Source organism: Acanthaster planci, linkage group LG09 (assembly GCF_054643075.1).
Source record: "Acanthaster planci isolate LZ-2023a linkage group LG09, COTS_SCS, whole genome shotgun sequence".
Lineage (NCBI taxonomy): Eukaryota > Metazoa > Echinodermata > Asteroidea > Valvatida > Acanthasteridae > Acanthaster > Acanthaster planci.
This window is the reverse complement of record NC_141785.1, coordinates 15,599,721-15,619,952: the sequence shown is the minus strand read 5'-3', so window position 1 is coordinate 15,619,952 and position 20,232 is coordinate 15,599,721. Positions and strand designations below refer to the sequence as shown.

Sequence of the window (20,232 nt, the reverse complement as noted above, 5' to 3'; positions counted from 1 at the left end):
GGATGACTAATCAGTGGCCGACTGGTGGGTCAGAGGGGCTAAGTTTGGTAGCGGAGGCTTATCAGTACCAGCGGCCCATGGTCGTCGACTAGTATTAGCAACACATTTTGCCAATGGTTCCCGATCCATGAGTGAACTGTGACGGTTCTGTCCTGTAATACAAATTTCCCACTCAGCACAGGGATACTGCTTTGAAATGCAAGGTCACTTCCTGGGTCGCTGTGGTTTCATGCTTGATGTGCACCATATTATGCAGGCCTATGGTCATGCAGTACATGCGTCTAGAATGGAGGATGTGTAGCTTGCCTTCACGGGTCAACGATCAATTTCACCCGAGAAGTGCATTCTAGAATTGGCCACTTTGAAATCGAAAGCGCAGGGGCGGATACAGAAGTGGGGGTAAGGAAGCTTCATATACAAATAACTCCTACGTACAGTATGTACATGAACATGTTTGTATGTCCTAGCATGGTTCTTTTCATTTGTACTGTTTTTAATTGAGAGCATCATGTTTTTATCGAGAGCATCAATGAACAAACATCAAAATCCCTGAAAAAATATTAGGCCCACTTATCTCTGATAACTCTAATTTTTGTGATGAAACATACAATTTTTTTTGCCACTGTCGGGCCACAGGTGGCTTAGGCATGATCACTTCGCACGCAAGTGTGACAGTTGGCCACTATCGGGTGAGCACCCGCCGGTCAGAGGTGATATATCAAGCTCGAGCGTGGCAGTGGGCCACTGTCGGGGCAACGGTGGTCACGGGCGCACTTATCGAACTTGACTATAACAGTGGGCCACCGTCGGCCACATGTTGCACTCATCGCCGCCCATGATTTGCCCTCAGTGAGTCCGGGAGCCAAGGGGGGGGGGGAACAACCTAGCTAGAAAGTTAACCAATTTTTATGTATATGGCAATGGTCCACTTGCATCTCTGTATAAGTAAAGGGATGTCTGCTTAGCACATTCTGGTGGGTGTGGTTAAAAGGTCCATGAGAAGGGGACCCCAAATTGAGCTAGATCAGCTGGTGAGTTAACCCGATATAACCTGCTGGGAAATGCTCAGTGTGTTTGCAGGTATCCTGAACGCTATCTACCAGACATTTTGGTAGTGGTGTGTGCCCGCCAGACTTACATAACCAGTACCCTAAAACTGAGCTAGGTCAGCTGGTGAGTTAACCTCATGGAGCTTTTTGGTAAATGTTCATTGGAGTCTCGAGTGTCATAAATGGCCACTACCAGAATTTTTTGTGGTGGGGCGTGTCCACCAGACATCTCCAAATGCCCCATCCCGTAAATTGAGCTAGATCAGCTGGTGAGTTAACCTCATGAAACCTTTCGGAAAATGTTCACTGGAGTCTCGGGTGTCATTAATGGCCACTACCAGACATTTTTTTGTGGTGGGGCGTGTCCACCAGACATCTCCAAATGCCCCATCCCGTAAATTGAGCCAGATCAGCTGGTGAGTTAACCTCATGAAACCTTTCGGAAATGTTCACTGGATTCTCAGGTGTCATTAATGGCCACTACCAGACATTTTTTGTGGTGGGGCGAGTCCACCAGACATCTCTAAAGCCTCATTTGTGACAAATTTTGACCATCACACAGATGTTTTTTTTAAAAGCAGGATCACATTAAATCCAGTCATTTTGTGTGAATTCCATGAGGTGTATCAGGACATTTCCTGACGTGTCTCGCAAATAAACATATTTCTAGAAAATCTGCCAAGTGGTAGATAAAGATTTCAGCTTTAATATAAATTATGTACATGGACGGAATTCATTTTTGAATCATAGGTTTGTTTTCAGGCTTGCGCCCAACAATTGCGGGTTTAAAAAGATCAAAGCCTATGAAAGGCAAATGTTGCCTTGGAAAACAGTTTATTAAGGGCCGGCGACCATTTAGACCCGGTTTGAAAAAGGCCCCCTGGTAGCCCACCCTGTGTAATGCATGCCCGGTATTCAGGCTACTCCAGGCCGGTATCAGGCCTGTCTGCACATCGACATTTCAAAGTCCCTGATGAAAGGATTCCCTCACCATGGTTGCCCAGATGACAAGGGGTCTGAGTGGATAAGTGTAAACATTGTACAGAGCTGAAGGATTAAAAACCACAAGCAGGTTCCTTCTGGGATAGATTATATATACCAGTACTTGCAAACAATAGACCCCAAGGATGGAGATGTTTGAGATCAACAACCAGTCCAGCATCCCAGGCCGGTAGCCAGGCCGGTATGAAAGGGGTTTTTGCAACAGGGCGAGTTACCCATATGCAGCAAGGTATGAGACGGAGAGAACCCCCCCCCTGCTTTGTGTTGGTCATTGTCTCGCAGGAATCTGGGGAATTCCTTACAGACATCTTGGGGGGATGTGTTAAGTAACAATAGTCTGGAATGTGTATAGGGATTGGACATGTTGGGGGTACCCCTCGGTTTCATTTCTTGCTGGGTATAAACTTACCGGGGGGGGGGGCCTTTTCAAACCGGGTCTAAATGGTCGCCGGCCCTAAGGTAATCCTCAGTACTCTAAACAGTACTGAGGGTTACCTAAATAAACTGTTTTTGACACATATCTAGAAAGAAATGAGTCATGTAAATATAGCTCATTTCTTTCTAGATTTGTGTCGGCAACATCGCCCCTAATCACTGCTTTGTGCTGCCTAATAACCTTCATATCAGACATATCTCTCCTGCAAGTCTCCTGGGTCTGTTGGTTGCAAAAAAAATCCCTTGAAGTTCAAATGGCCCCCACAAGAAGAGGTCCAGTTGCGTTATTATGTCCAGAAATCTTGGGGCTATCCCACAGCCTGAGGCTGGTTTTATGCAAATGCTGGTGTGTGTTCAGACTATTCCATGAACCATTGTGCTTTTAGACACAAGCAGTGATCAGGTATGCTATTTGGATAAGCCGAGGACGGCTTAGATCTGATTGGGAAGGAATTGCAGTTATTTAGGAAAATGTCAAATTATTTCTCAAGAAACTGCCACTTAGCAAAGTGTATACTTCAGTTTTACTTTTCACGGTCTGTGATCTTTCTAAACCCTCCGTTTTTTTCGTTCAAGCCGGTGTACATGTATAGGGATGGTTTATGAAAGCAGCCCCTGGTCACCCGGCATGAACATTCCCTAATAAATGCACAAAATCGTTGCCCACAAGTTGATGCCGACAACTTTCCAAAGAGAGTAGTTTGTTGAAATTTTTCTGATCGTCTAATTTTTCTATGCATCCTTTTTGTTGTATGTGGTATACATGTAGCTGGCGGATGGTGATTTTGCAATGTGTCTTTTTGAAAATCTGTGTGGAGTTTAAAAAAGGTTGTCATGTATGAGTTGAGGATTTTTCTTTTGAATTTGGCGTATAGAGATAATTTTAATTTACAGTTTCCTCAAAGAAACCGGAAAGACATCAGACATCCTGACAAAGTTTTCAAGTTTTTACGTCACAAAATTGTTTGCTCATCCATATGTGATATGTATAATTATTTGAAAGGAAGGTTGAAGTCGTGATACACATTGTGCAAACCTTTCCCACTACGATATATTAAATCTATAAATCTATTCTATCTATCAACAAGTGTGAGATGAACGTATAAGAAGTACATCTACCAGTACGCGAAACTGACATATCAAATAATATGCTGAATTCTAAGCACTTGGTTAAACTGTATAAGCGCTATACGCAGGTCCCAAAATCATTTTGGAGGAATTGTGGTTCCATTTCCTGCATTCCTCAAGTGTTCATCCTTGGATTCAGACTGAACATCTACCTGTAGAGTAAAAAGTGATTTGAATGTATTTCTAGAAGAATATACAAGTACATGCTGCATATGCATATGTCCCTGTTAAGCAATGCCGCACTCCTTTCACCCTTTCTATGCACTTATGTTTCTTTTTCATGCACTGATTGTGTTTTATGGTAAGAATATACTTGTACATACCTTCTGTTGGATGTAGCCACAGAGCTTAACATACACTACAGCCCTTGCTTCTCTTCCTCCGCGCGGCGAAAATTTAACGCCATCCTGGGCGAAGACATTTTTGTGCTTGATGAACATTCGAGATCATAGAATGAATATCGAATTATGTTCTTGTATATTACCATTGTCAACGTAGAATGAACGTCCATGTGTAGCTGCGTGTGTTGGTTTTATGTTATGCCGGTAATGTTAACTTATTGGTAAGGATTCAAAATCGTACACTCATATTCCATTTATATTCTGTGATGCCGCAACGTAGGTTTGACAACATGGCATTAACGTTGATTGGATGTTGTGTTTTAAACGTTCATTAAATGTCAGGGACTCTACGACAGAAAAAAGTTTCAAGTACAATCATTATTCGACAGCTGTTCTTATTACAACGTCACTTGTCAAAATGGTATCAACGTCGATGTACTCTGTTTACTACACGTTTTGATTTAAGGGTTGATTTATCGAACAGAATTCAACGTCAGAAAAATGTCAAGTGCAATTATAATTCATCGTTTTTTCAATCCATTAACTTCGACATACCATCAATGTGGACAGGCGTACGTTTATTATCAGTTGGATCATTGTCAAATTTTCAAATACAGTCATTAGTCAACATCAATAAAACGTCAATTTTTAACATGGTATCAACGTCGATATATTACGTTGATGACGCGTTTTATATCAAGGTCAATACTATTCCTTTGAATATTGGTTTCCTTTTTTTTTAGAGATACATGGTTTTAGCGTTGTTAAAGCAGGCAGTATTCAACGTTAGAAAACTTTCAAATACAACCAATATTTCACTTTAATTCAATGCACACTTTTCAACATGGCATCAACGTCGACATATGTTATGCTTCCAACACTGATTTCGGAGCAAGCGTTCAACGTCCAAAAAAAAAATTCAAACACAATTAGAATTCCACATTTGTTAGACGATAAAGATAAACGTTTGGTCAACGTTAACTCAACCATTTGCGCCCACTGGGAAAATATGATAATCCCACCAGTTACCAAAGAATTGCGCATGTTTTCCCAAGCCAAGAGTTCCTGGGAAAGACAATCAAGAAATGTTCCATAATACTGGGCGGTGCCGTCTAAGTCCAGCTTAATATTTGAATAACGAGAAGGACCAGAATTCGATTTGTTTTTATAAGTAGACCCCTTTGTGACGTCCCTAGAACTATCCCGTATACGACTCATTCGGCCTCGCCAAGCTTTTAGTCACAGGCTTTACATGACGAACAAGAACGGACTATTGCCTGGGCGAAAGTGTTTCAACAAACAGTTCATTTTGCCCCAAAAATCTGTGTGAAATTTCTTAACATATACCATAGAGCTATGCATACACTTACGTCGCTTGAACCGAGCAGAGAACTAGGGCCAATCGGACCCGGTTTCGTAAAAATCCGGACAAAACTCCCCTCCCGTTCCGAAGTGACTGGACGTTGGAAACAGCATGTGGATGTACTGTTCAGTACTGTACATGTGCTGTACATGTACAGCTGAACAATTCAGTGCCCAGGTCACTTGATCGGCATGGTGTACATGTTACAGATGCCACAGAGCAATATACTGCATTGTGCACATCATGGCAGTCGGAATACAACCTTGGCAGTGCTGTACGGGACCGTAACTTTATTCAAGAGCAATAACATTTGAAGGTTGCAATTTACAAGTAGTGAACTGGAGTACATGCACTTGTTGAAATAGGGCACTCGTTTTAAATTGTATAGTTCTCGTTTCCGACAAACCCTACGTTTGACTCCCGCCCTCGAAAATAAGCCTTTTTGTCTACACTCTAAAAAGGATCAGTTAAATCCGACTAGAATGCAGTAAAATTTGACTGGCACTTCAGTATCAACTGGGTGCAATTTGAAACTAGGCGACCCTCCTAGATTTTTTTTCAGTCAGTTCATAGATGTTTCAAAAGGCATCGAATAGGAATCTTGTCAGAAAGCATGATTTGCCAACATCAGCGTAGGTGTTTGACTGAATCCGTAGTCAATTTTGAACAACTAGGAAAATCAGTCAACATTTTGACTAGGTTGTTTTAAGAGTGTACCGACCCTGCTAAGAGGATTTTGCCATGTACAAAAACAGCACGGAAAATATACATGGGCGATATCATTCCGCCCAAAGAATCTACGGTACGGAATAGATACTTTAGAGTTTTTAAGATAGGGTTGCGCTAGAGTCTAAAACTGACAGCACTAAGGAACAAAAATTGTTTTTTTGTACAACTACTATTATACACTTTGTTACAGCAAGAATTGGTCCAGAGTTGATGGGTGATCATGCGCGTGCCCGATGAAAGAAAGACGAGGTGATGGTCAGTTGACTACTACATGTATTTAAGTAGTTCCATAGTCAATACAGGTCAAGACTGGCAAAGAGAGCTAAGTTCATGGAGGTCAGGTCAGGACTAACCATTAAGAATTCACGACCAATTGCTTGGAACTCTGAATTAAGTTAAGGGTATGGGATTTATGGCTTCTTGGCTGCTCTGAACTTTTGACCTGCCTACTGCTCACGTTCGGAGGCAGGAAAGTCAAAGGCCACATTACAACGAGCGGTACTGGGGCTAGGCAAGTTCAGAGCGCCATAGAAAATGTACACACTGCAGGCACAGGGGAAACACCGCACGGAGTCTAGACAGCGTATGCCATAGTGTTTCTACCTTAATAGCAACAGTGTACTTGACCAAGTCAGGTTCCTCTGTAGCCATGGGCAAGTTTGAGCGACGACTATAGTTGACTATAGACTGACTAGCCCTCGAACGGTGTACGGTCAGACATGTCTAGACGACCATTTGGAACCAGGCTCAGAGGTATGATCGCACCGCTGGTTACTAATAACATATATCATTTATCGTTACAGAGGGAACCATTCACATGAAAATATTTGCCGAGTTTCAGTGAACCTGTACGCTACGAGAATCGCAGCCTAGGCTGAAATTTGACTAACAATGAGATAAAAATAGGCCGACTGGGGTCGTTCGAGTATAACTTAGCGCATGCGCATTGTTGAAAAGCCAATGACAACTGGCCTAACGCGCCCAAACTTGCCCGTTGTTTGCGTTTATGCTTTGAATAAGGCAATATGATCTGTACTAGCGGGATGCCGCGCTTCGCGTGGCACCCGCTAAATCATGGGTTGAGCTGAGACATCAGTGCCATATTAGTAATTTTTTTTATCACACCACTGTATCCAGATTTGAACAACGTTCAGACTTCATACGCTCAAAGAGATCCTATTGGCACAATTAAAAATATAGAAAATACATATAGATAAAACAAAACTTTATTCACCAACAACGTACGCAAAAAGACAAAATACGCTCTGTTAAAATTACGTATAACCTTACAGAGGCCTCAAGTGTGTAACGATGTTTTAACTGCAGCTGGCACATCTCCGAGTACTTTTTAGATGTACCGACATTAGCCTCAGAATATGGAAAGCCCATTAGCGTTTTGTGGTTTTATTTAAGTTGTGTGACTAAAAATGGTGTTCTGAAGGATAGCTAGCCCGGCCCATCTTGAAGTGAGGAATTTTGGAAAAGTGTGCTGGGGAGCACACTGTGTAGATGACAGCCTTAAGATCTTTAGAAATCTCAAGCTTTATTTTCTCTGAAGCAACCGTTAACGTTGTTTAATTTACTTTGTCAGCGCTGTGGACTTTCCAGCTTTTAAAACTGTTATTAATTTTTAGGTACTTGTCACATAGTCACTTTTTGTGACTCCCTCGGACAAATTATTGTGTGGGAAAGATGCCATACACTCATGAAATAATTGGAAAACATCCACAATTTATGTTTCTATTTACAATACGCCAACAAATTGAATTTCCTTACTTCAAATAAAGCGATCGTGTGTATTCCAAAGATGAACAAATAAACCCCCAGATATTTTCAAGATGTATTTTTTTTTTTAGTAAGCAGGAGGTCGTGGGTTCGAGTCCCACCCGAGTAAGCTTGTGAGGTTTTTTTCGCAAGCTCTCGGACAAGCACTGAGCATACAGTGCTTATTAATATACGTTGGGTAAGGGCAAACCTGTTATATATAGTTATATATAACCCCCAGATGATTATGTGCGGTTTTTTTTCAATACAGTTCAATGATATTAATGTCAGTATGTTTTCACTCCAAGATGTTTAACTTTCTAAAGAGGATTCTACCCCTCCATAAAAAGAAACTTTTCAAATTTCACTACCAACGAAGTAGGCTAAAATTTTCCATCAAAATTCAAATTCACACCAGTACCAGATTGAACTAAATTTCCCAGTAATTTAACCTCTAATATGATTATGACATCACAAGTCCGTCAATCAACTCATGAACGTGAATGACTATGAACGCATTGGATCTAGACACCACATTTTCCTTCAAAAAAATTACAGCTTCCATCAGTTTATAAATTCTCTAATTCTGGATCCACTGAACTCCCGAACCTCATTCAATACTTTAATTTATTCAATTGCCATATCTTCTCTGGATCCATCAATCTACTTCTGTCAGCTTCAACCTCTAACTTCAGAATTCATTTAAGTTTCCCTATAAACACAGTTCAGTTTCACTGAGTTTTCACTGGGATTTATATTCCAACTGTATCAATTCCCCAGGTCCATTTATAAGGTTCTTACTTTCGCAAAATTTCTTCCGTTTTCAGTCTCGCTTCTATCAGCCTTCCATTGGGAACTCATAAACAATACTGCTGAAATGTCCACAACACAACCTAAAACAGTTCAGTTCTTGCATGGAGAAGCCAAATACAACTGGGTAGAGCCACGGCCCTGTTTGCTCAAAGTGGTCCCTTTCATGTCCCTTTCCTATAGACTGTCTCCTCCAGGCTAGTGCAGTCTACAGTTTCCCAGCTCAACTGGTGAAAGCTTTCTTCTATGGGCTAAGATTATCCAATCTCCAAATCTTAAGTGCCACCTAAAGAGTAATGTGTCAGTATCTGATTTACTCTCTCTGCACTAAGTGAATTATTTTCTGGACGACATTTGGCCATACTACAATCACAATGGTACAGTTGGAGTAAACTAAAACAAGATATTTGTAATATCAGGCTAAAGCTTTTACTTACGGTTAGGAGATTTTCTACCCATTTTAAGAAAGGCAGCAGAGATTGCTTGTCTGGAAACGCTGCTTAGTATCAGCAATCTTAAAGAAGGAAACATGGCCCTTGTCACAGCTAATCAAAAACTCCTGCAGGCAAATCAAGCGGATTCAGGTCCTCAACTGACTGGACCGCACCCCCAGAAAAACTGGCAAGAGTATTCACACTTGACTGACCAGACTAACCATGGCGCACTCAACAAAAGATGCATACCATTTGTACACACACACCCACTACGCCTGTCTTTGCTAATATGGTTGTTTTCAAGATGTATTTTTACGTTGGGGAGATGTTAATTATATAAAACGGGTTTTGCCCTCACCCAACGTATATTAACAAGCACTGAGCATACAGTCCGAGAGCTTGCGAAAAATCCTCACAAGCTTACTCGGGTGGGACTTGAACCCACGACCTCCTGCTTACTAGTGCAGATGTCTTAACCACTCGACCACCGAGCTTGCCGGGGTCGGCTGGCCGGTCCGAGTCAAATGAAGCAGCGGGTACCGCGAACTATTTTCAAGATGTATTTTTACGTTGGGGAGATGTTAGTTATAAATAACGGGTAGCAAGCTTTTTTGGCAAGCTCTCGGACAAGCACTGAGCATAAAGTGCTTATTAATATACGTTGGGTAAGGGCAAAACCCGTTATATATAATATGGTGTTGTTCACTGGACTGCGAAAAACACACAAAGAAATCAGGGCTGAACTATTGACCAATGAGAATCGGGGAAACAGAGACACACAGAGATTGGGTTTCTCAAGAGACTTATTCACTGCACGGGGAAGAAAATATGAGCGAACTGTTTACTAAAAGGAAAAATACAAGTAAAATGTGACAGTACTTTGAGGAATGAAAGAATTTGTTATGAAGATTGTTACACTGATACTGATGTGACTATTTCCAAGCAAATAAATAATGGAGGAGGGTTGATCTGAGACGTCAGTGTCAGGTGGCAGCAACCTAAGTAGATCTAATTAGTAATATTTTTTTCGGGTACAAACAATCTCCGGATTTCGGAGACGCTCGAATAAAGAGACCTAACTTCGTGCGTGGAGTGGCCCATTGAAATGTAGATAAAAAGAAAATTCAAGAAATTGCTAGCACTATGTAAATGTGTAATGTAAGTTACAATGAGTGCTCACATTGACTTTTATCAGGGGTGTATTAATATTCATTATTCTTATTTTGTTGAGATGAAAGTGTAATTGTGGCCTGGCCGATACTTGTATTGGGGAATACCAGTTCCTCAGGCCTTAGATCTGAAGAGTAGGGCCCTGCGTTCTATTTTTGTTACATCGAAGTGTTTGTCTTGTCTGACTATTCATTGGACATTACTTCAGAATCCGCCCACGAACATACCCAGCTCTCAGTGAGATTCAGGGTGGGCTAAAATCAACGTGCATGTTTGGGATTGTCGTATATCTGTTACTATTTTCTAGTAATGACCAAGCGCCTCATGTATACGCAGGCACTGCGGCAGTCATATGTAGACAATGGGATTAGCCGGCCTGTCGTCAGCTGAGTGATAACCTAAGATCGTCTGCGGCCGGCGCCGATGGACACGGACTGCTGTTGGTACAGCATCATCACGGGCTTGCACGAAAAGGCACAGATAAAACAATGCGAACCAGAAAATAGGTCGTGAATACTGAAATTTCCTGTTGACCAATCTAACAGGAAGGTCGCAAATGGTACCACATTGCCCAGGGACAAACACTACAACGTGATGCAAGAACAGTGGGGACAGCGTGGATCTGGACGTGGCGTGAATATTCAGCAAATTCCGGGGACCAATCAGGCCGGAATGCCACAGCGGGTACTACATCACCACCAAAGGGAAACCAAGGGAACTGTCGGGGAACCAACACACACCACCCGCCGCGCCGCTGGTACTTGGCTAAACCGCAGGAAGACCTGCATCGGGACCAACGCACACATGCCCAATTGAAAAGACCGTTCGATAGTCCACCCGGCGGCCAATAGACGAACGCGACAGAGGCGCGGTTCGGGAGCAGTGATCTGGGCAAGATAGCGGCGCCCAGTCTAGCGTTTGCCACAAGTGCCTGCAACTCAGCACCAAAATGCTCATGCTGAACACTCATTATTGTTACAATCTCCGCAGCATGCATCTCTGCTACCGTCATGGGCTGCTTTGGAGTGGGCAGTTGAGTATTTGCCTCCTGACTGCATTTCTGGATGACTTTGTTTCTCAACTTCTACTTGAATTTTAAACAGAGAGCTACTGCTCTACGAGCTCGGTTCCATGATGACAGACCCTCTAATCGACTTGTCTCGTAGTGGTTTTGGATGTTGATCTTGTCACATTCAGCATTCGTTACTAGTGATGAAGCTTTTCCCACATTTGGATCAGACTCATTTAGTGTCACTTCTACTACTGGAACTCTGGACCAAGTAGCCACTGGGCCTTTTCTAAAAGCCAGTTGCTTCACTGTCAGCCCACGTGATGCTCGTCAGCGAGGTTCTGTTGATTGTCTACATACAGCCACTTCTTGGATCAGTGAGGTTTCTGACTAGTTGCACCCTGTTGGCAACATACACATGAAACCGCCTGGCTTCATTATGGATATAGCCTAGCACTATTTTACTGTTGGTCCAGTGAAATTCCCCGATGTTTTAACAGCCAGCTCTCTGCGAAGAAATTCACTCATTGTTGCTGACACAGCCGCTGCAGCAAGCTCTAATCGGGGAATGGTTACAGACTTTAGTGGGGACACTCTTGCCTTTCCTATGACGAAGGAGATACGTGCTCTGTTATCCTCATTGTTGAGCCGCAAGTATGAGCACTGGCCATATCCATCCTGGCTAGCGTCTGAAAAGTGGTGAAGTTCACTGACCTTCACAGCTCCAAAGTCCTTTGGCTTGAAGCACCTCTGGATTTCTATTTTGTCCAGGTTGAAGATTTCTAGACGCCACCTTTCCCATTCAGGCTGAAGCTGGTCTGGTATTGGACTATTCCAGTGCAGCTTGTCTTTGCACATTTGCTGCAACATTTTCTTTCCTTGTAGAATCACTGGTGCCACGAAGCCATTCGGATCGTAAACAGAACATACTGTTGACGAGATCCCACGTCTTGTCAGAGGTTTATCTTTCAACTCTATGCGACATGGGAGGGTATCGCTTTCCACTCACCAGCTGACACCCAAAGCCCTTTCCATGGGCATCCTGTCTACTGTTTGATCAATCGCTTGGGCACCTCCTGCCCTTTCCTCTGCCGGGAATGCTTCCAGGAGTTCCCTCTTGTTGGAGGCAAGTTTATGCAACTTCAACCCGGCTTTGGTGCACAGCCTTTGACTTGCTTTGATGAGGTTGGATGCTTCTTTAACTGTGGGGATTGACCTCAACCCATCATCGACATAGAAGTCATTTCTGATAAATTCAGCAGCATTGGCACCAAATTCCTTCTCGCCATTATCCGCAGCTTTTCTCAGGCAAAAGTTCGCACAACCTGGTCAACTCACAGCACCAAAGGGGTGAACCTTCATCCTGTAGTCGACTATTGGCCCCCTTGGATCGCCATCCTCCCACCAGAGGAATCTGAGTAAGTCACGATACCTTTCATCAACGGAAAACTGGTGAAACATACTTCTGACATCCAGTGAGAAGGCTAGTTCTTCCTTTCTGAATCTACAAAGAATGCTCAGCAGGCCATTCATCATGTCATGACATTGTAGAAGGTAGTCGTTTAGGGACATCCCACTGTACTTGGCTGAACAGTCGAATACAACCCGAATTTTATCCGGTTTCTTCGGATGGTATACTCCAGTGTGGGGACTGCAATTCACTTTCCCATCCCGTCTGTTCAACTGATTTGCCGGCACTCTTTATATATTACTCTTTATATATTGTACATGTACAATAACAAAGGTGGAGGTACACGTACGTGCACACCACATTGCAAATTTGACATTCAACTTGCACCCTGCTACATACAGCCACTTTTATGACCTTATATTAGCTATTACATAACTCGCTATATACATGTAACTCACCAGTCGATGTAGCCAATCTGCCCCTAGCCTAGGGCCCCCAACCCTGCTGGTACAATTCAGCAAATCCAAAGGACCATTCCAGGCCCTGAACCTGACGACTACAAAGTTGTCTAGAAGTTTTGGAAGAGATCCAAGGTTGTGGCGCGAACGACCAATTTACACGTATATTCATGGGCACCGGAGCTTAACTGATTGCAAATTAATCCCTCTATTAATCGATCTGGACTATCAAATATCTAACCATTTGCATTTATCTGTAACTCACATAACCAAGCCATTAACATTTCATAAATGAATGCATTATTAAACCTGGCACTAACTCTCGTGTCCGCATAGCATGTCCAAAACACCAAGATTACTACACGGCAACGTACCGAGCGATTCATGGACAACATGAATAGCGCCCTCATGTGACTACAGCACTTAACAATTAGCAAACACCACATTACTCCCCATCCTAGGAGTGATCTCTGGGCATATGGTTCATCATCCTCCAGCAGGGATCTCTCTTGGGCGAACTATGCTAGTGCAATTACTCCCAATTAGAAGAGAGATGTGGAGGGAAGGATCACATGGCATGAGCTTTCCTGCAAGTGCGGCAAGGTGAGGCCACTGTCTGACGACATCTGCTTTCGGTATCTGAGATTTCTTAGCAGGTACCTGGCGCACATGAAACAGACTGGGAGTTTTACCTTGTGCTCCCTGGCTATGTCAAGAACTTCAAGTCCGGATATGCACTTACTAGATATGCAAACATTTTGTTCCTGCGTGGTGTTCAACAGCAACTGAGTCTCTGGCCCTTTGATATTCATTCTCTCACACAGATCCTTGGATACAAAGCTTGTATGTGACTGCTCGTTAAGAATGGCGTACTCCAAAAATTCTGCCGATGGGTCATCTACAGATCGCAGCAGGACAGGAATGATCATAGAGTGATCGCTCTCTCCACCCTGGTCAGGCTGAGCACACACTTAAGTACAACTGGATGTTCCCTCGTCGTCCGGCTTAAGAGTGACTGGTGTGAATGGTACAGCTTGACTAGATAGTTGGCTTGTCGGTTGACCAGCTGCACTCGACTGGTTGCCTAGTTGTATTTTCTGCCGCTGTCTTGTCTCGACTTCAGGTCGAAGACTGGTCAGATGTGCACCTGTTTAAATCCAGCAAACCATTTCATTAGCACAGTCCTTTACTTGGCGATTAACTGCACTTGCACATCCCATGCAGAGTCGTTTCTGAAAGAAGAACTCTCTCCTTTCTTTGAAGAGTTTGCGTGCGAACAGGTTGCACTCATCTAAGGAGTGATGCTTCTTGCAAAAGCAGCAACGATTGTCACCTGATAACTGTGCTCTGTTGGAATTCCCATCTCTCTGAGTTGGGGATCTTGACATTTCACTTTGCTGTGTTGTAGTTGCAAACTTGCTGGCCTTCCTTCCTCTGCTACTCTTCGCATTAGAATCTGGTGTACATGTACCTGGGTGCTGTTTGTCTTGACTTCTTAAGGCACTCTGCAATTCAGGAATGTTGGCTTTGTCTGCAGCATTTTTCATGAATTTCACAAACTCAGTGAAAGGGGGAAAGGCGTCATGACCGTGTTTCTTTCTCCAGAAATCGATCCTGTCTCTCCACTCACTCTCGAGGAAGTACGGCAGCTTTTCAACTAGGTGGGTATTTTCACTTGGGTAGTCTAGTACTCCTAGACTTGCAACTGTTGCTCGAACGGCCTCGATTTTCCCATGAAAATCTGCAAAATCTCTCAGCCCGGAGGAATCATTGTGGGCCAACTTTGGCCACTGTTGAAGCTTTCTTGTAAATGCCGGACTAACGGCACTACTATTGCCGTACCTTTCTGACAACAGGCTCTTTGCTTTGCTGTAAGCTTCCTCCGTTTCTGTCAGCAGAAAATGTTCCACCAACTGCCTTGGTTTACCCATGGAGGAAGGACACAGAAGGAGTTGTAACTTAGGCACTTCAAAGCGTCCAATGATGGTCGCCGCCGAGTCTGACGAATATAAAAAATAGAAAACATTCCAAAAAATGCCTCATTGCTGCCTGCATCTTAGCCAGCCGGACAAGTGGGGTCAGTAATATCCTGGCAATACTTGTAGTTTTTTGCTTGTAATTAAATACAAACTATCGACGTGACCAGGAAATAGAGAGAAAAAAAATTCTTGATATTAGACCTAGTTTTGGCATCATAAATAAACTTTTAAAATTTTGACACACTGTTTCATTATCCATGCAAAGTTTGTAATTCTAGTCTCCTCCGTCCAATACATCAGTGTTCAAAGACTTGGAACAAATTTGGCTAAGACTGGCCAACAAAATGTTCGCTACTACTGTAAAGCTTAGTTAATTAGGAACAAAATGCGCTATTTCATCACAAGGAGTGATCGTGAAATCTCATAAAATACGAATGCCACAATAAAATGATTCAAACAAAACACACAATCTTACAAACAGCTTGGCTACTTATTCCTAAAAGAAGTCCAGAAGAAAGCGTTCGATAAGGGCAATAACTGCACATGAACACTTCGGGTATACAGCCTAATAAAAGCAACTGCGCAAACACTAAATTTGATGATGTTGTCGGATCATATCAAGTACCAACGATGGCATGAATATTCAACTTCCTATACTGCAGTACACAACGTTTTAGGGATGCAGATTACCAACGAAAAATTGCGGCGACAATCATGGGGTGCTAAGGGAGCTTATGGTTGCAAAGCAGGTGGTGGGTAGCAGGCGTGGGCTGCGCTCTGGCTATGGACATACCGGGCATGGCAGAAAGTGGTAATCGGCCAGAAGTTATAGCCTGGGCCGTTCGAACTCCTTCTGTGTCCTTCCTCCATGGTCAGATCTAGCTATTACAGAGCTAGTACGGTCTCCCAGAATCCGGTCCCAGAATTATGCAACACTCAGCCAAGACATCGTTGATTAATGTTACCTGAAATAACCGTAAGTTGAATATTTTGTTTTCTAAGAGATTGTTGTCGAAATGCAGTTTGCTTGAATTAAAAATACCCTATGTTAATTATTGGGTACAGACTGACCATAGTGAGCATGATTTGGATATAAGTATGAGATTTTCCTGATGTATGACAATTGCGAACGTAATTGATACATGTTGTTTCAAACGCAGTGCAGTTTAACGGAATAAGAAACATTGTGACTTACGCAGTTGGGAAATGGAAACTTTTAAGTAATTTCCGGCATTAATAAGAAGGCATGAAACTTGCACATGACAATATTGAATTCATGTGTATAGATGGCCGTAACCTTTGGGATTTGAGAATTCCCTTTACACCCACTCTACGTGTACGTACGAAAGTTCCGGGTAGTTTCACACCTGAAGTCAAGCTGTCCTTGAGAGGAGACTACGCCGGACTCTGTAACCTGGCTGGAACGCCACGGAACCGGCCGAACGCACCATTACGGATTGGGAATTCCCATCATTACTTGTTGGGAGAGTAATCACATATCCGGGACTTATATTTGACCAACATAACGAGGTTACCAATTTTCAATAATTAGCCCTCTCGGGAATCTAGTAGACGAGCAAAGTACATGTACTAAATCACAGGACAATTATTTCAAATTTAAGGGCCCATTGTACCGATTATTTGTCTAACTTCAACATCCTTGTAAATAGAGATCATAATCTGGAATTGTAAATATACAAGCCCGAATTGTACAAACTGGTTCCAAGTCATTCTTTTTCCATGTGTCTGAAGTATCTTTACCCGGGGGCATCATTAACATAATGATCAAACTGTTCAGTTTAGAGAAGTGATGACATAATCAAACTCTGAAAATACAACTTGGTTATTGATAAAGCTTTTGTTTTGGTGAAATTTACAAATCAGAAACTGCTGACTGCATGGCTGAGAAAATATATTCACAATGCATCCTTCTACCCAATGTGTATTAAAAGGCACAGCTACCCAAATGCCCTGGGGATGAGCTTATGCTAATAAGGTTGAACCACCTAAATATGATGTAATGGTTTGCAGACATGTAATGCAAGATCAAACTATTAAAGTGTACCAGAAAAGAGATTATACAGTAAAATTCCAATTATTGTGAATTTGTAAAGAAAACACAATGTAATTTTGACTTAAATTTAAGCAGAGATTTTGCTGCACAACTGCTACCGCAACGACAATTTTTTTCTCGTCTTGGACTTCACGTCAAATTACGTCATGTTCTTGTAAATGTTGTAACCCATGTGCTTGAGCGGCTACTCCTGGTAGCCTGATAGGATGCGTGCGCAAAGTAGCTCACTCAAACGTGCAACCCCTGACTGGTAGCATGGGTAGGTGGTTCCGCCGCAGCGCGCGCTGGGAGTGTGTGTTCTTTTCCTGCCTCAACTTCTGAAGGGGCCAATTTCACCATGCCCATAGCACGTTAAAGTGATGCTTGTTGGGCCACATTGGAGGCATGCATGATTAGAATGCATGGTGCAAAACAAGATGTGGGACAATATTGAAAGGGATTTTAGTTCCGGTAATCATAAATCCTCTCCCCTTTGAGTCCTCAATCGGGTTACAAACAATAATTATTCTAACGGTATGGCATTACATTCAATAAATATTTGTTCCAGCTTTTAAAGTTTGAAGAACAACCTAAAGAATCGTTCAAATAACAATTCGACATGCACCTGACATGGACAGTGGGCACGACGTAGCCCCACACATGAAGGGCCGTACATCATATGGCTCTCTTTTGAGATTTGTCTTTTAACTGTTGCCAGACAGCCCTACTTGTATGGAAGCTTAGTGCAGATAGTCGGGAACTTTGAACACAATTTTTTTTCAGAAATAAAAACAGCCAGACATTTTTACTTACACCAGTCGACTACTCAAGAGTTTACTATCTGACTATCCCAATAAAATTCCCATGACCAAAATTACCGTATTCGTCTTTTTTAAAACCAAAAAAGGCATCTTTTAAACCCAGTCTGTAATGTATGCTGACGATGTCCGTGGCCATTTTTAATAAATACGCACGATATGATTTTCATCATAAACTTACTGAAGGTATATTTTGCAGAAGCCTCAATCGCGGGCCACCACGCGACACATCAACAGAATCAGTAAAGTTGTGCTATTGTATATGCCACGCAAATGAAACGAGTTTTATGGTACAGTACGTATGTACATGTACATTATACGGTTTTACTGAAAATTCTTGTCATTATTTCACTTTTTAAATGCAAGCATCATATTTGGGGCCAAATTACAGAAGCAAGTGGCCCGGAAAGTCCCCAAGAATGCACCAGAGAGCATCTAGAATCCAACATTTCCCGGGGCCCTTGAGTGGGTCCCGAACGCCACGCCGTGGCTTCGCAAAAATCGATCAGGATGGAAAACATGAGTGCCCCCCCCTTTTTTATACTTTCCGACGGGCCTGGTTACTAGTGCACTTCCTGGCGCCCTCAAGGACTGGGGGTACATTTGCCAGGGCCAGCCTACTGGACTCCCTCCGCAGGCCGTATGCTTGAACCTGTACCTAAACTGAAGACGGTGATCTGAATCGGCGTATTAACGAATGGCAGTGTCGTGACAAATAAATTGACATTAATTAACATTGTAATTAGCAAAATATCATGGGGCAGTATTCGTCGAGGGCGATTGACAGTCTTCAACACAGATGTTCTGTATATATGTATTCCATATAATTTTATGGAAGTTAAAAATAATCTCCCTGGCCTTGTGGCCATATGAACAGCGAATATTGATTGTATACGTGTAAAATTGCTGTAGCTCTGTTTTAGGAAGCAACAAAATGTTCTATCAAACGTTCTTACCAGAAATGTATACAGGTGAACAAATTTAGGTTGTTTCCCTTCTCCAGGGCCAAACATGATAATCTTAGATACTGCAGAGAGCTCAAAGCTGACAAGCATGTACGTGTATTTGCAGAGTAGCAAGATTTCAAACAAATTTACTTGAAACATTTTAAAATTAGAGGGCCTTGAAGGGCAAGGCTCTAAAATTACAAGACATCGATACCTCAAGGCTAAGACTAAGGCCTAAGCACCATCGATATATCTATATATCGATATTATCAATATGGGTATTGATATCGCTGATGTTAGTTATTTGGTAATATCGACGAACATCGAAACTTTGAAAACATCGATATTGAAAAATATATCGAAAATATCGCTTCTGAGGAACGAACTTTATTGAAAAATAAGGAGGTGCACCGTCACATTACCGTAATTCTGTATAGGCTACGTACGGCTTACGTTGGTTCTCACACTGAGTGAAAATGTCCCTGTAGCTTATACTCCGGGTGGCATATACGGCGACATTTGAAGAATAAATTCAATCACTTATCTCGGTCTCGCACTCAATAATTCGCGTACACGTTGCTTCAAAAATATTACAAAATTTATCTTCCAAAACAGAGAATTATTTGCTTACCAAACGTACGTAGACTAGCGCTGATGATATGCACGGCAGTGTGAATCCCATCCCACGTAGGCAATTAACGTACGTAATGCGGACGCTAGAACAAGTCGCCAACGTGAATTGAATCACACCATTACAGTGTAGGGGTGTACCCTTAGAACAAGTTACCAGCAATTTACGCCTGTTATAATACCTTGAAAATTGAAAATGAATAAAATTCGATATATCGATAATATTGATATAAAAACCGATATATTAGTATCGGCCAAAATACAATATCGACGGTGCCAAGGCCAAGGCTGCCCTTACGTCTTAAGGCTGAGGCCAAGGACCTATAATCAAGCCTTAAGGCCAAGGCTCAGCACCAAGGCACTATACATCACTCTCAAGTAAGGATCCAGAAGACATGAAAAGGTCCCCTTCGTGGTCATAGGCTGGCTATACTGCTCTAACATAAATGCAAATAGGGGAGTGTCAAAATTACGAAAACGTGTTTCTTTGACAATGACTACAACCGTTTAAAGATCAGACACATTGGTAATGCACAATTTCACTTTTCGTGAAATCTACGGTAGTTATGTATATATTAAAAACAATCTACAATCTATGTAACAAACAAGATTGCTACTGACGTCAAAAGAACCAGTTGCAGGTCCACATCATATCAGGCAATAGGAAAACTACAGTCGTTGAGAGCATCCAATAGCAGCCTG

At 42.4% G+C, this 20,232-nt stretch overlaps 1 protein-coding gene across 9 annotated transcripts in view; it reads right to left on the bottom strand.

Moving 5' to 3' along the window:
- The window catches only part of LOC110984840 (serine racemase-like), a 35,024-nt gene extending 21,474 nt beyond the window's left edge, over positions 1-13,550 (bottom strand). For 2 of the 9 annotated variants that reach the window (XM_087141713.1, XM_087141716.1), the window contains exons 1-2: positions 5,326-6,637; positions 3,938-4,042 (exon numbers count right to left, since the gene is read on the bottom strand). In XM_087141713.1, the coding sequence (XP_086997839.1) occupies positions 3,938-4,042; positions 5,326-5,469 (249 nt within the window). In that variant the 5' untranslated portion in view covers positions 5,470-6,637. The other 7 variants (XM_087141712.1, XM_022245392.2, XM_087141717.1 and 4 more) reach the window with 7 other exon arrangements.
- Positions 13,551-20,232: the final 6,682 nt, after the last annotated feature.